This window comes from Oncorhynchus masou, chromosome 27, assembly GCF_036934945.1.
Source record: "Oncorhynchus masou masou isolate Uvic2021 chromosome 27, UVic_Omas_1.1, whole genome shotgun sequence".
In the NCBI taxonomy this organism is placed as follows: Eukaryota; Metazoa; Chordata; class Actinopteri; order Salmoniformes; family Salmonidae; genus Oncorhynchus; species Oncorhynchus masou.
This window is the reverse complement of record NC_088238.1, coordinates 37,740,682-37,755,240: the sequence shown is the minus strand read 5'-3', so window position 1 is coordinate 37,755,240 and position 14,559 is coordinate 37,740,682. Positions and strand designations below refer to the sequence as shown.

General features: G+C 43.6%; 1 protein-coding gene across 1 annotated transcript in view; it reads right to left on the bottom strand.

Annotated features, from left to right (window-relative positions):
* Window positions 1-456: 456 nt before the first annotated feature.
* Window positions 457-14,559, bottom strand: part of zgc:109889 (uncharacterized protein LOC553542 homolog) — a 59,872-nt gene continuing 45,769 nt past the window's right edge. Inside the window, 6 exon segments of the mRNA XM_064940112.1 lie at window positions 457-910; window positions 2,636-3,021; window positions 3,285-3,439; window positions 3,442-3,589; window positions 10,966-11,144; window positions 11,675-11,752. Coding sequence (XP_064796184.1) covers window positions 750-910; window positions 2,636-3,021; window positions 3,285-3,439; window positions 3,442-3,589; window positions 10,966-11,144; window positions 11,675-11,752 — 1,107 coding nt within the window. The 3' untranslated portion in view covers window positions 457-749.

Genomic DNA, 14,559 nt, shown 5'->3' with positions numbered 1-14,559 from the left:
TATTTAGGTGCAATTTTACTGGCAGCAACATTCTTGCCTGTGAAGCCCTTTTTGTGCAAAGCAATGATGACGGCACGTGTTTCCTTGCAGGTAACCATGGTTGACAGAGGAAGAACAATGATTCCAAGCACCACCCTCCTTTTGAAGCTTCCAGTCTGTTATTCAAACTCAATCAGCATGACAGCGTGATCTCCAGCCTTGTCCTCATCAACACTCACACCTGTGTTAACGAGAGAGTCACTGACATGATGTCAGCTGGTCCTTTTGTGGCAGGGCTGAAATGCAGTGGAAATGTTTTTGGGGGTTTCAGTTCATTTGCATGGCAAAGAGGGACTTTGCAATCAATTGCAAATCATCTGATCACACTTCATAACATTCTGGAGTATATGCAAATTGCCATCATACAAACTGAGGCAGCAGACTTTGTGAAAATTAATATTTGTGTCATTCTAGTCCTCTACTATAGCATTGCTTCATCGATTGTGTTGTAGTGCTATAGTGAGTAGAAGTCATGTAGTGTGTTTATCAGTACTACTTAAGCACACAACAATGTGTGGGGGAGTTAGGTAGGTTAGGTAGGTTAGGTAGGTTGGTGGTTGGTCTATCCCTTTAAAGTCTATATGTGTGTGGTGGGCAACAGAAATTTAATTCAATAATTTTGAATAAAGTTTTGAACACCCTTTCCTCACAAGCACCTCCACTTGACCCCTAACACTTGTCCCCTTTAATCTATTGACCCCTGAGCCATTTCAGTCGGACCACTCCCCGTTGTCCTCCCCGCCGGAGTCGGAATCTGATTCACTGTACTCGACGGCGATGCGACGTGATAGGATGGTGGCCACGTCGTTTCCAACTGGCTCTCTCTTCGCTTCCTGCTCTCTCTGTTCCTGGACCTTCCTCAACTGGATACCTGGAAAGATGGAAGGAGGGAAGGTTTGAGGGAGGGATGGAGGGAGTGAGGGGTTAGATAGAGAGCTTCATATGTATCTATCTATCTATCTGTGTGTGTGTGTGTGTGTGTGTGTGTGTGTGTGTGTAACAACATTGCTCCTGTCCCTGTCCCTCACTGGGCTTGAACCAGAGATCCTCTGAACACATCGACAGCGTGTCGCCCACAGAAGCAGCCTTACCTGTTGCAAAATTCCTGTAACTTTCTGAAAGTTGACAGGTTTCCCCCCCCCTCACAATTCTGTGAATCTTTCAACCAGAATTTTTGTAAAACCTGGGAATTTTGCAACCCTACAGTCCACCAAAGCAATGCTTCTAAGGGGAATGATCTCATTCTAGGTCTCATCACAAAAGGGAGGGAAGATACAAACACACAGCTAACTAGTGTTGTCACGATACCAGAATTTTGACTTCGATACCGATACCAGGTTTAGTATCACGATACTCAATACCATCATGATACTCGATACAGATAAACAGAAACTCAGCTACTGCTCTGTTCAATCGTTGGTCATCTTTTGAGTTCAATATCATTACATTATACATTTTTTAATGTCAATATTTCAGACAGGCATGTACACATTAATGCACCAATTTTACAATTCTGCAATCTATCTTACTACATAACGGTAATTTATTTATTTGAATGGTAAATCTCTATTTATAAACTGGGTAAATCAAGGGGCTGCAGATAACAAAATCTGTTTCCCATTGATTTTGGGACTTATTTTATTGATCAACAACGTTTTCATCGAGGAAGCAATTTCTTATTTCATAAGTGTGCGGTGTCTCTTTAAGACCCAGTGTTGAGGTTATTTAAGAGGCACATGCACTCAAGTCAGTTGGAGGGAGAGAAATTATGCGAGGGAGGCGATGTGAATGAATCAAGTTTTTGGTGACAATCGGCTTTGAAATCAGTATAATTTACATTATGGTTAGCATATTATGACAAACAGAGCGAGCAAGGAAAGTTAGCCTACAACGCTGGAAGCTACCGGTATCTTCTTGCATTATAAAGTGTTATTTCCTTTATAGACATTGTTTTGCGAACAGTAATAAACATTTTCAACATTTCTACATGCCGTGATGCATTATTCAAGTGTGATAACATTCTGTGCAGCATTAGTGGTGAGCCAACATGATGCAGTCCAGACTCCCAGTGAGTGCAGTGGTTCCTCAGGACAGGCTAGAGCTAGCAATGAGTAAGTGGAGCAGGCACCTTGCTCTGGCACTATAAAGGACATCGGCTGCACTGATAGACAGACTTGATCCTCTAAATAAGTATACAATGTGACACATTTGACATAAGTACCGAAAGTACCAGAAAATCTAATACTGAACCGGTTTTCATGTTCTAGTATCAACAAAGTACCGAAGTTTCAGTATATCGTGCAACACTACCGAAAACTAGCTAGCCATTTCAAATACGCTAAATGCACTCATTCACAGGTGGATACACATGTATCCATGCACACACGCACACACATACCCTCTATCGGTCTCACCTCTGCGTATGGCTGCCAGCAGTTCACTGCGAGCATTGCTGATCGGAAGCACACCTAAGCACACACACCCACACACACACACACACACACACGAAAACAAACTTAAACAAAAAACAAACAAAAAACACATTCATAAACACACCCCCACACACACCCCCCCACACCCCCCAAAACTCTCTCACCTCTACGTATGGCAGCCAACAGGTCGCTGCGAGCGTCGCTTATCGGAATCATCGGCATCTGGCCCTTCCTGGTGGCAGGAGCTTCTCCACCAATGGCGTGAGCCAGAGGCAGGATATGGGAGGGGGGTAGACCAGGTGGGGGAGGAGGGGGGGCAGCGGGAGGGGCACCGGAGGGGGTGTGAGAGGGGGAGGGAACATAGTTGGCAGGGGGGGCGGGGGGAGTAGGGGAGGGACTGTAAGGGCGGGACATGACCGCCACGGCCCCGGGGGGGAGAATGGGGGAGGAGGAGGTGGAGTCGAAGACAGTCTGGGCGGACGGGATGAGGGGTGGGGGAGGGGGAGGGGCAGGGGGGGTGAAGTACTCGGGGATGGCTGATGGCTGGCCGCTAAGGTAAGGAGGAAGAGAAAGACAGAAAGAGAGAGAGAGATAAAAATAACACAATCAATCAGACACGAATTGGCAACAGTGGGCAAATCTGTTGGCTCGAACAAACCTCTTAAAACTAAAATCAAATTAAATGTTATGTCAAATGTCAATGTCAAATATATTATTCTAGAATTACAAAGGCTTCGAGAATTAGAATTCCTAGAATCGACATTCACAGTCAGTTTAGTGTTTGGTAATTTCATTTCAATGTGGTGTTCTTACCCATATGCCCTGTAGTCCTTGACAGACTGCTGCCGTGGCCCATTGAGTGCTCCCCCCTCAGAGGAGGCAGGGGGTGCGTGGGGGAGCGCCCCAGAGAGGCGCCCCAGAGAGGCGATATGTCTTCCCCCAGTGACTACACCAGATGGGAGATTAGGTCGGGGTACCCACCCCTGTCTAAGGACTGGGTCTGTGGTGTCTGGGTGAGGTGGGGGACACCGTCGATGGGGTGGGGGGCGGAGGGGGGCTGGGAGGGGTGGTTAGGGCTGGACGGGTAGGAGAGCTCGCCCATGTCTGATGCCACAGACCTAGGAGAGGAGAGGGAGGGTGAGGAGGGGTCATTAATTTTACCCAGCAGAGGGCAGAAGAGAGCTAGGCTGTGCTTAAGCACACTGAAGACTGGCCAGTCACTGAACAATTCATGACACATGTACATTGCATTCGGAAATATTCAGACCCATGACATTTTCCACATCTTGTTACGCTAGTCTTATTCAAAAATGTATTAAATTGTCCCCCCCCATCAAATCTACCATAATACACCATAATGACAAAGTAAAAACAGGTTCGGACATTTTTTCTAATTTATGAAAAATAATTAAGTGAAATATCACATTTACACAAGTACTCAGACCCTTTACTAAGTAATTTGTTGTAGCACCTTTGGCAGCGATTACAGACTTCAGTCTTCTTGGGGATGACGATACAAGCATGGCACAACTGTATTTTGGGAGCTTCTCCCATTCTTCTCTGCAGATCCTCTCCAGCTCAATCAGGTTGGATGGGGAGTGTAACTGCACAGCTATTTTCAGGTCTCTCCAGAGATGTTCATCCGGGTTCAGTTCTGGGCCCTGGCCACTCCTGCAGTGTATTGGCTGTGTGCTTAGGGTCGTTGTCCTGTTCGAAGATGAGCCTTCGCCCCCAGTCAGAGGTCCTGAGTGCTGTGGAACAGGTTTTCATCAAGAATCTCTCTGTACTTTTCTCCGTTCAGCTTTGCCTCAATCCTGACTAGCCTCCCAGTCCCTGCTGCTGAAAAACATCCCCACATCATGATGCTGCCTCCACCTTGCTTCACTGTAGGGATGGTGCCAGGTTTCCTCCAGACGTGATGCTTGGCATTCAGGCCAAAGAGTTCAATGTTGGTTTCATCAGACCAGAAAATCTAGTTTCTCATGGTCTGATAATCGTTTAGGTGCCTTTTGTTAAACTCTAAGCGGGCTGTCATGCCTTTTACTGAGGAGTGGCTTCCGTCTGGCCACTCTACCATAAAGGCCTGATTTGGTGATGTGCTGAAGAGATGGCTGTCCTTCTGGAAGGTTCTCCCATCTCTACAGAGGAATTCCGGAGCTCTGCCAGTGACCATCGGGTTCTTGGTCACCTCCCTGACCAAGGCCCTTCTCACCCAATTGCTCAATTTGGCCGGGCAGCGAGCTCTAGCAAGAGTCTTGGTGGTTTCCACCTATGGAGGCTACTGTGTTCTTGAGGACCTTGAATGCTGCAGACATTTTTGATATCCCTCCCCAGATCTGTGTCTCGACACAACCCTGTCTCCAAGCTCTTCGGACAATTCCTTCGACCTCATGGCTTGGTTTTTGCTCTGACATGCACTGCAACTGTGGGACCTAATATAGGCAGGTTTGTGCCTTTCCAAATAATGTCCAATCAAATTAATTTACCACTGGTGGACTCCAAGTTGTAGAAACGTCTCAAGGATGATCAATGGAAACAGGATGCACCTGAACTCAACGTCAGGTCTGAATACTTATCTAAATAAGGGACATACAGGCAGTTTGGGGCCTCTTAGAAATGTCCTTGTTTTTGAAAGAAAAGCTAATTGTACTTATAAATAACATCAAATTGATCAGAAATACAGTGTAGACATTGTTAATGTTGTAAATGACTATTGTAGCTGGAACCGGCAGTTTTTTATGGACTAGCTACATAGGTGTACAGAGTCCCATTATCAGCAACCATCACTCCTGTGTTCCAGTGGCACGTTGTGTCAGCTAATCCAAGTTTATCATTTTAAAAGGCTCATTGATCATTAGGAAACCCTTTTGTATTTATGTTAGCACACCTGAAAACTGTTGTTCTGATTAAAGAAGCAATAAAACTGGCCTTCTTTAGACTAGTTGAGTATCTGGAGCATCGGCATAGATCTGGTACAACACTGTGTACTCCTCCCTGCACAGAACAGCCCAAACTGTCTCTAACCAGAATAGAAAGAGGAGTGGGAAGCCCCGGTGCACAACTGAGCAAGACGACAAGTACATTAGTGTGTCTACTTTGAGAAACAGTCCTCAACTGGCGGCTTCATTAAATAGGACCTGCAAAACACCAGTCTCAACGTCAACAGTGAAGAGGCGACTCCGGGATGTGTGCCTTCTAGACAGAGTTGCAAAGAAAAAGCCATGTTGACTGTCCAATAAAAATAAAATATTAAGAAGGACACAGACACTGGACAGAGGAACTCTGCCTAAAAGGCCAGCATCACGGAGTCACCTCTTCACTGTTAAAAGCAACAAAATCCTCAAGAATCACTGAAAGAATTGCAGGCCTTGGTGGCGTCTTGGGTTCACCGGGTTTCAAAAAACACCATCAGACGCCACCACAGGCTCTTTGGAATGGTTGCCAGAAGAAAGCCCTTTCTGACCTCCAGACACAGAAACAAGCGCTTGGAGTTTGCCAAATGTCATTTAAATTATGACTGGAAGAAGGCGCTCTGGTCAGATGAGACCAAAATTGAACGTTTTGGTCAGATACAGCATTGTCATGTTTGGCATCGAAACAGAGATGCATACAAGGAGAGGCACCGCATACTCACGGTGAAATATGGTGGTGGGTCAGTGATGATTTGGGGCTGTTTTAATTGCAGAGTTCCAGGGTCACTGGTTAAGATTAATGGCATAAGAATTATCAGACAACAACTATCAGGCCATTTTGGCTGACAATCTGGTTGCCTCTCCCAGAAGGCGGGGACTTGACAGTAGGTGGACTTTCCAACAAGACAATGACCCAAAACATAACTCAAAATCCATACACGGGTTCAGTGACAACAAAATCAATGTTCTGCCATGGCCATCTCAGTCATCGGAACTCAATCAAATAGAAAACCTGTAGGCTGAGTTGAAGAGGGCAGTTGATAAGCGCAAACCGGAGAATATGAAAAATCTTGAAAGGATCTGCATAGAGGAATGGTCAAAAATCCCTCCAAATGTGTTCCTTAACCTTGTCAAACATGACAGGAAAAGCTTGCTGTTATCCTTGCCAGAGGTGGTTGCACTAAGTACTAAATAATGAGTGCCAATAATTATGAAAACATGCATTTGTATTATATAATTGTATGATTTTGGTTAGTTCCACTGAAACATTAATAAAATACATTATTTCTCACGTTGGTATTTTGAGTTTCTCTCTATAATTATATTGTTTATATTATTTAAAGTATTGTTTGTGCATTGCCAGTCAGGGGTACCAGTTATTTTGAAGCCCACAGTATATACAGCACCAGTCAAAAGTTTGGACGATTAGGGTTGGTATAAAGAAGATAGCCCTATTTGCTAAAAGACCAAGTCCATATTATGGCAAGAACAGCTCAAAAAAGCAAAAGAGAAACTTGGAAAAACTCAAGTAATTTTGAACGTTTTTCAAGTGCAGTCGCAAAAACCATCAAGCACTATGATGAAACTTGCTCTCATGAGGACCGCCACAGGAAAGGAAGACCCAGAGTTACCTCTGCTGCAGAGGATAAGTTCATTAGAGTTACTAGCCTCAGAAATTGAAGCATTTGTTTGGGCTGCAGAGTTCAAGTAACGGACACATCTCAACATCACCTGTTCAGAAAAGACTGCATAAATCAGGCCTTCATGGTAGAATTGCTGCAAAGAAACCACGACTAAAGGAAACCAATAAGAAGAAGAGACTTTCTTGGGCCAAGAAGCACAAGCAATGGACATTAGACCAACGGCAATCTGTCTTTCGGTCTGATGAGACCAAATTTGAGAGTTTTGGTTCCAATTGCCATGTCTTTGTGAGTGACTGGATGATCTCCGCATGTGCGGTTACTACCGTGAAGCATGGAGGAGGAGGTGTAATGGTGTGGGGGTGCTTTGATGGTGACATTGTCAGTCATTTATTTAGAATTCAAGGCACACTGAACCAGCATGGTTACCACATTATTCTGCAGCAATATGCCATCCCATCTGGTTTGCGCTTGGCGGGACTATCATTTGTTTTTCAACAGGACAATGACCCAACACACCTCCAGGCTGTGTAAGGGCAATTTGGCTAAGAAGTAGAGTGATGGAGTGCTGCATAAGATGACCTGGCCTCCACAATCACCCACCTTCAAACCAATTGAGCTGGTTTGGGATGAGTTGGACCGTAGAGTGAAGGAAAAGCAGCCAACAAGTGCTCAGCATAATTAGGAACTCCTTAAAGACTGTTGGACAAGCATTCCTTATGAGGCTGGTTGAGAGAATGCCAAGAGTATGCAAAGCTGTCATCAAGGCAAAGGGTGGCTATTTGAAGAATCTCACTTTTTTGGTTACATGATTCCATGTGTGTTATATAATAGTTGATGTTTTCACCACTATTCTACAATGTAGAAAATAGTAAAAATAAAGAAAACCGTTGAATGAGAAGGTGTGTCCAAACTTTTGAATGGTACTATACAGTTGAAATCAAAAGTTTACATACACCTCAGCCAAATACATTTAAAACCTCTTGAAGCTAGGGGGCACTATTTTTATGTTTGGAAAAATACCGTTCCCAAAGTAAACGGCCTATTTCTCAGGACCAGATGCTAGAATATGTATATAATTGACAATTAATTTGATTGCTTTTCTGAGTTTCGTGACCAAGCTACTTGATGCTAGGTGCACATAATGTTTTGTCGCGCGATTGATAAACTTACACAAACGCTTGGATTGCTTTCGCTGTAAAGCATATTTTCAAAATCTGACACGACAGGTCATTTATTAACAAAAGGCTAAGCTGTGTTTTGCTTTATTGCACTTGTGATTTCATGAATATAAATATTTTTTTGTAATAATATTTGAATGTGGCGCTATGCAATTCAGCGGTTGTTGATGACAATTATCCCGCTAAAGGGATGGGTAGCGTCAAGAAGTTAAACTCAGTATATCACAATTCCCGACATTTAATCCTAGTAAGAATTCCCTGTTTTAGGTCAGTTAGAATCACCACTTAATTTTAAGAATGTGAAATGTCAGAATAATAATAGAGAATTATTTATTTAAGCTTTTATTTCTTTCATCATATTCCCAGTGGGTCAGAAGTTTGGTAGCATTGCCTTTAAAATGTTTAGCTTGGGTCAAACTTTTTGGGTAGCCTTCCACAAGCTTCCCACAATAAGTTGGGTGAATTTTGGCCCATTCCTCCTGACAGAGCTGGTGTAACCGAGTCAGGTTTGTCGGCCTCCTTGCTCGCACACGCCATTTCAGTTCTGCCCACAAATTTTCTATGGGATTGAGGTCAGGGCTTTGTGATGGCCACTCCAATACCTTGACTTTGTTGTCCTGAAGCCATTTTGCCATGACTTTGGAAGTATGGTTGGGGCCATTGTCCATTTGGAAGACCCATTTGCGACCAAGCTTTAACCTCTTGAAACTCTAGGGGCGCAATTTCATTTTTGGATGAAAAACGTTCCCATTTTAAACAAGATATTTTGTCACAAAAAGATGCTCGACCATGCATATAATTGATAGCTTTGGAAAGAAAACACTCTGAATTTTCCAGAACTGCAAAGATATTCTCTGTGGGTGCCCTAGAACGGGAGCTACAGGCAAAACCAAGATGAAACGGCAGCCAGGAAACCAGCAGGATTTTTGAGGCTCCGTTTTCCATTGTCTCCTTATATGGCTGTGAATGCGAGAGGAATGAGCTTGCCCTTTCTGTCGTTTCCCCAAGGTGTATGCAGCATTGTGACGTATTTGTAGGCATATCATTGGAAGATTGACCATAAGAGACGACATTTTCCAGGTGTCCGCCCGGTGTCCTCCGTCGAAATTGGTGCGTCTTTTTCAGCTGCTGGTATTTTTCCATGCGATTCTGAGGGGAAAGCAGGCTTCCACGAACTGCATATCAATGAAGAGATATGTGAAAAAACACCTTGAGGATTGATTCTAAACAACGTTTGCCATGTTTCGGTCGATATTATGGAGTTAATACGGAAAAAGTTTGAAGTTTTGGTGACTGAATTTTCGTTTCGTTTCGGTAGCCAAATGTGATGTACAAAACGGAGCGATTTCTGAACTGAACTGAACATTTGCTATGTAACTGAGAGTCTCCTCATTGAAAACATCCGAAGCTCTTCAAAGATTTTATTTATTTGGTTATCTGGTTTTTGTGAAAATGTTGCGTACTCAAAATGCTAAGCTAGCTTATTAGCATACTCTTACACAAATTAGTGATTTGCTATGGTTCAAAAGCATATTTTGAAAATCTGAGATGACAGTGTTGTTAAGAAAAGGCTAAGCTTTAGAGCAGGCGCATTATTTTCATTTTATTTGCGATTTTCAGAAATCGTTAACGTTGCATTATGCTAATGAGCCTGAGGCTTTATTCACGATCCCGGATCCGGGGTGGGGAGTATCAAGAGGTTAACTTTCTGACTGATGTCTTGAGATGTTGCTTCAATATATCCACACAATTTTCCATCCTCATGATGCCGTATATTTTGTGAAGTGCACCTGTCCCTCCTGCAGCAAAGCACCCCCACAACATGATGCTGCCATGTGCTTCAGGGTTGAGATGGTGTTCTTCAGCTTGCAAGACTCCCCCTTTTCCCTCCAAACATAATGATGGTCATTATGGCCAAACAGTTCTATTTTTGTTTCATCAGACCAGAGGACATTTCTCAAAAAGGTACGATCTTTGTCCCCATGTGCAGTTGCAAACCGTAGTCTGGCTTTTCTATGGCAGTTTTGGGGCGTGGCTTCTTCCTTGCTGAGCGGCCTTTCAGGTTACGTCGATATAGGACTCGTTTTTACTGTGGACAGAAATATTTTTGTACCCGTTTCCTCCAGCATCTTCACAAGCTGTTGTTCTGGAATTGATTTGCACTTCTCTCACCAAAGTACGTTCATCTCTACGAGACAGAACGCGTCTCCTTCCTGTACTATTGTTTGTACAAATTAACATGGCACCTTCAGGCATTTGAAAATTGCTCCCAAGGATGAACCAGAGTTGTGGAAGTCTACATTTTTTTCTGAGGTATTGATGGATTTCTTTTGATTTCCCCATGATGTCAAACAAATAGGCACTGAGTTTGAAGGTAGGCCTTGAAATACATCCACAGGTACACCTCCAATTGACTCAAATGATGTCAAGTAGCCTTTCATAAGCTTCTTAAGCCATGACAGCATTTTCTGGAATTTTCCAAGCTGTTTAAAGGCACAGTCAACTTAGTGTATGTAAACTTCTAACCCACTGGAATTGTGATACAGCGAATTTTATATATATATATATATATATATATATATAAATTAAATGTTTTGTTATATATAAATGTGCAAACATTTCCAAAAACCTGGGCTTGATTTTTCATAATGGGGTATTGTCTGTAGATGGACAAGAAAAACACATTATGCTATCCATTTTACAATAAGGCTATAACGTAACAAAATGTGGAAAAACACCAATTATTTGATTCTGGGCTCACCTGTTATCGGGTGATATCGACCCCTCGGAGGACATTCCGTGATAGGGTGAGGGGGTTAGTCTGGTATCGGGGCGGAACTCCTTGTCATAAGCCATCATATTCCACTCCTGTCTGCGATTACGGGCTTTACGAACCTTCTTCACCTCCCTTCCCGGGTCCTCTACCTGTTTGTGCTGCTCCTGATAGAGTGACGGAGGGGAGTGGAGGAAGGAGAGACAAACAAACAAATACAAAGTGCTGCATTTATTATGGATAGTATTCTTTTCACACAGGGACAAACAGAGAGAGCAAGATCCATTCCACCATTTTCACACACCGTCGACCAGCAGAATTCACCCAGTCCCACTATAAGCCAAACTTTTAAGCAATGTTAAGCAATATAAAACATAATCAACACAACATAGAACATTCCCAAACATAGACGGATGGGTATAAGGGACCAGCTTGGTGGAGGGACAGAGACGGGAGGGGGGACACGCAGACGGAGGGGTCTGGGAGCTGGGAGGAGACCGGAACGTAGAGGTGGCGTCTTACAGAGCAGGGTGGAGACATGGACAGGGTACATAGGGAACAGGGATGTAGAAGACATTGAACACACAAGGGACAAGGGACAGTGAGACATAGCAGTGGACAGGGGGAAACCCAGAGGACCCTGGGGGAAACAAGGATTGGGGACAAGGGAACATAGTTGTGGATGTGGCGGTCTTACAGAGCTGGGTAGTGGGCTGCGAGGTGGAGCCTGTCTGCTGTGGGGTCTACCCTGGTCAGAGTGGGTCGGACAGCTGGTCTGGATGGGGAGACGTGGAGATAGAGAGCTCTAACACATTAGATATACTATGGTTATACAAAATGGGAGAGACAGAGTAGGGGAAAAAAGGGGAGAAGAGGAGAGTCTACTGGTGAAAGTCTGGAGGTTTACAGGGGCGATAGTGGCACGGGGGAGTTGAAGCAGAGTGAGGGAGAAGATGTGACAGAAGACAGGAGGGGGACAGAAAGGCGGGATATACAGTGCATTTGGAAATTGTTCAGACCACTTGACTTTTCCCACATTTTGTTATGTTACAGTCTTATTCTAAAATGTATTAAATTGATTTTTCCCCTCATCAATCGACATTCAATACCTCATAAAGACATCACAAAAATAGGTTGACATTTTAGCACATTTATTAAAAATACAAAACTGAAATATCACATTTACATAAGTATTCAGACCCTTCACCCAGTACTTTGGCAGCGACTACAGCCTAGAGTCTCTTGGGTATGACGCTACAAGCTTGGCACACCTGTATTTGGGGAGCTTCTCCCACTCTTCTCTGCAGATCTTCTTAAGCTCTGTCAGGTTGGATGGGGAGCGTCTTTGCACAGTTATTTTCAGGTCTCCCCAGAGATGTTTGATCGGGTTCAAGTCAGGGCTCTGGCTGGGCCACTTAAAGACATTCAGAGACTTATCCCGAAGCAACTCCTACGTTGTCTTGGCTGTGTGCTTAGGGTTGTTGTCCCTTTGGAAGGTGAACCTTCACCCCCAGTAAGGGGTCCTGAGCACTCTGGGGCAGATTTTCATCAAGGATCTTGCATTACTCTGCTCCATTCATCTTTCCCTCAATCCTGACTAGTCTCCCAGTCCCTACCGCTGAAAAACATCCCCACAGCATGATGCTGCCACCACCATGCTTCACTGTAGGGATGGTGCCTGGTTTCCTCCAGATGTGCCGCATGGCATTCAGGCCAACAAGTTCAATCTTGGTTTCATTAGACCAAAGAAACTTGTTTCTCATGTTGCCTTTTGGTAAAACTCCAAGCGTGCTGTCATGTGCCTTTTACTGAGGAGTGGCTTCTGTCTGGCCATTCTACCATAACGGCCTGATTGTGGAGTGCTGCAGAGATGGTTGTCCTTCTGGAAGCTTTTCCCATCTCTACAGAGGAACTCTGGAGCTGTGTCAGATTGACCATCGGGTTCTTGGGCACCTCCAGCCAGCTCTTAGGAATAGTCTTGGTGGATCCAAACTTCTTCCATTTAAGAATAATGGAGGCCAATGTGTTCTTGAGGACCTTAAATGCTGGATAATTTTTGGGGTACCTTCCCCTGTCTCAGAGCTCTACGAACAATTCATTCAACCTCACAACTTGGTTTAAGCTCTGACATGTACTGTCAACTGTGGAACCTTATATAGACAGGCGCTTGCCTTTCAAAATCATGTCCAATCAATTGAATTTACCACAGGTGGACTCAAATCACGTTGTAGAAACTTCTCAAGGATGATCAGTGGAAAAAGGATGCACTTGAGCTCAATTTCGAGTCTCATAGCATAGTGGTCGTCCAAGACGAAGCTGAGGGTAAAGGTGATGGACTGGCCAAGCATGTCTCCAGACCTAAACCCTATTGAGCATCTGTGGGGCATCCTCAAATGGAAGGTGGAGGAGTGCAAGGTCTCTAACATCCACCAGCTCCGTGATGTCGTCATGGAGTAGTGGAAGAGGACTCCAGTGGCAACCTGTGAAGCTCTGGTGAACTCCATGCCCAAGAGGGTTAAGGCAGTGCTGGAAAATGATGGTGGCACACAAAATTGACACTTTGGGCCCAATTTGGACATTTTCACTTAGGGGTGTCCTCACTTTTGTTGCCAGCGGTTTAGACATTAATGGCTGTGTGTTGAGTTATTTTGAGGGGACAGCAAATTTACACTGTTATACAAGCTGTACACTCACTACTACTACTTGAGTGTTGTCACATGAAAAAATATACTCAAATATTTACAAAAATGTGAAGGGTGTACTCACTTTTGTGATATACTGTACATACATTTATTAGAGGTCGACCGATTAATCGGAATGGCCGATTAATTAGTGCCGGATTCAAGTTTTCATAACAATCGATAATCGGCATTTTTGGACACCTTGTGTCACTTCTCTTGCGTTCATTGCACGCAGAGTCAGGGTATATGCAACAGTTTGGGCCGCCTGGCTCGTTGCGTACCAATTTGCCAGAATTTTACATAATTATGATGTAACATTGAAGGTTGTGCTATGTAACAGCAATATTTAGACTTATGGATGCCACCCGTTAGATAAAATACGGAGCGATTACATATTTCACTGAAAGAATAAACATTTTGTTTTCAAAATTATAAGTTTACGGATTTGACCATATTAAATGACCTCTAAGGCTTGTATTTCTGTGTGTTATTATATTATAATTAAGTCTATGATTTGATAGAGCAGTCTGACTGAGCGGTGGTAGGCAGCAGCAGGCTCGTAAGCATTCATTCTAAAAGCACTTTCCTGCGTTTGCCAGCAGCTCTTCGCAATGACTTCAAGCCTATCAACTCCCGAGATTAAGCTGGCAATACTAAAGTACCTATTAGAACATCCAATAGTCAAAGGTATGTGAAATACAAATGGTATAGAGAGAAATAGTCCTATAATAACTACTACCTAAAACTTCTTACCTGGGAATATTGAAGACTCCAACACTTTGTTATTGCATTATTTAAACCAAATTGAACACGTCTCATTATTTATTTGAGACTAAATTGATTTTATTGATATTTTATTGTTCATTGAGTATTGTTGTAATTGTCATTATTACAAATATAT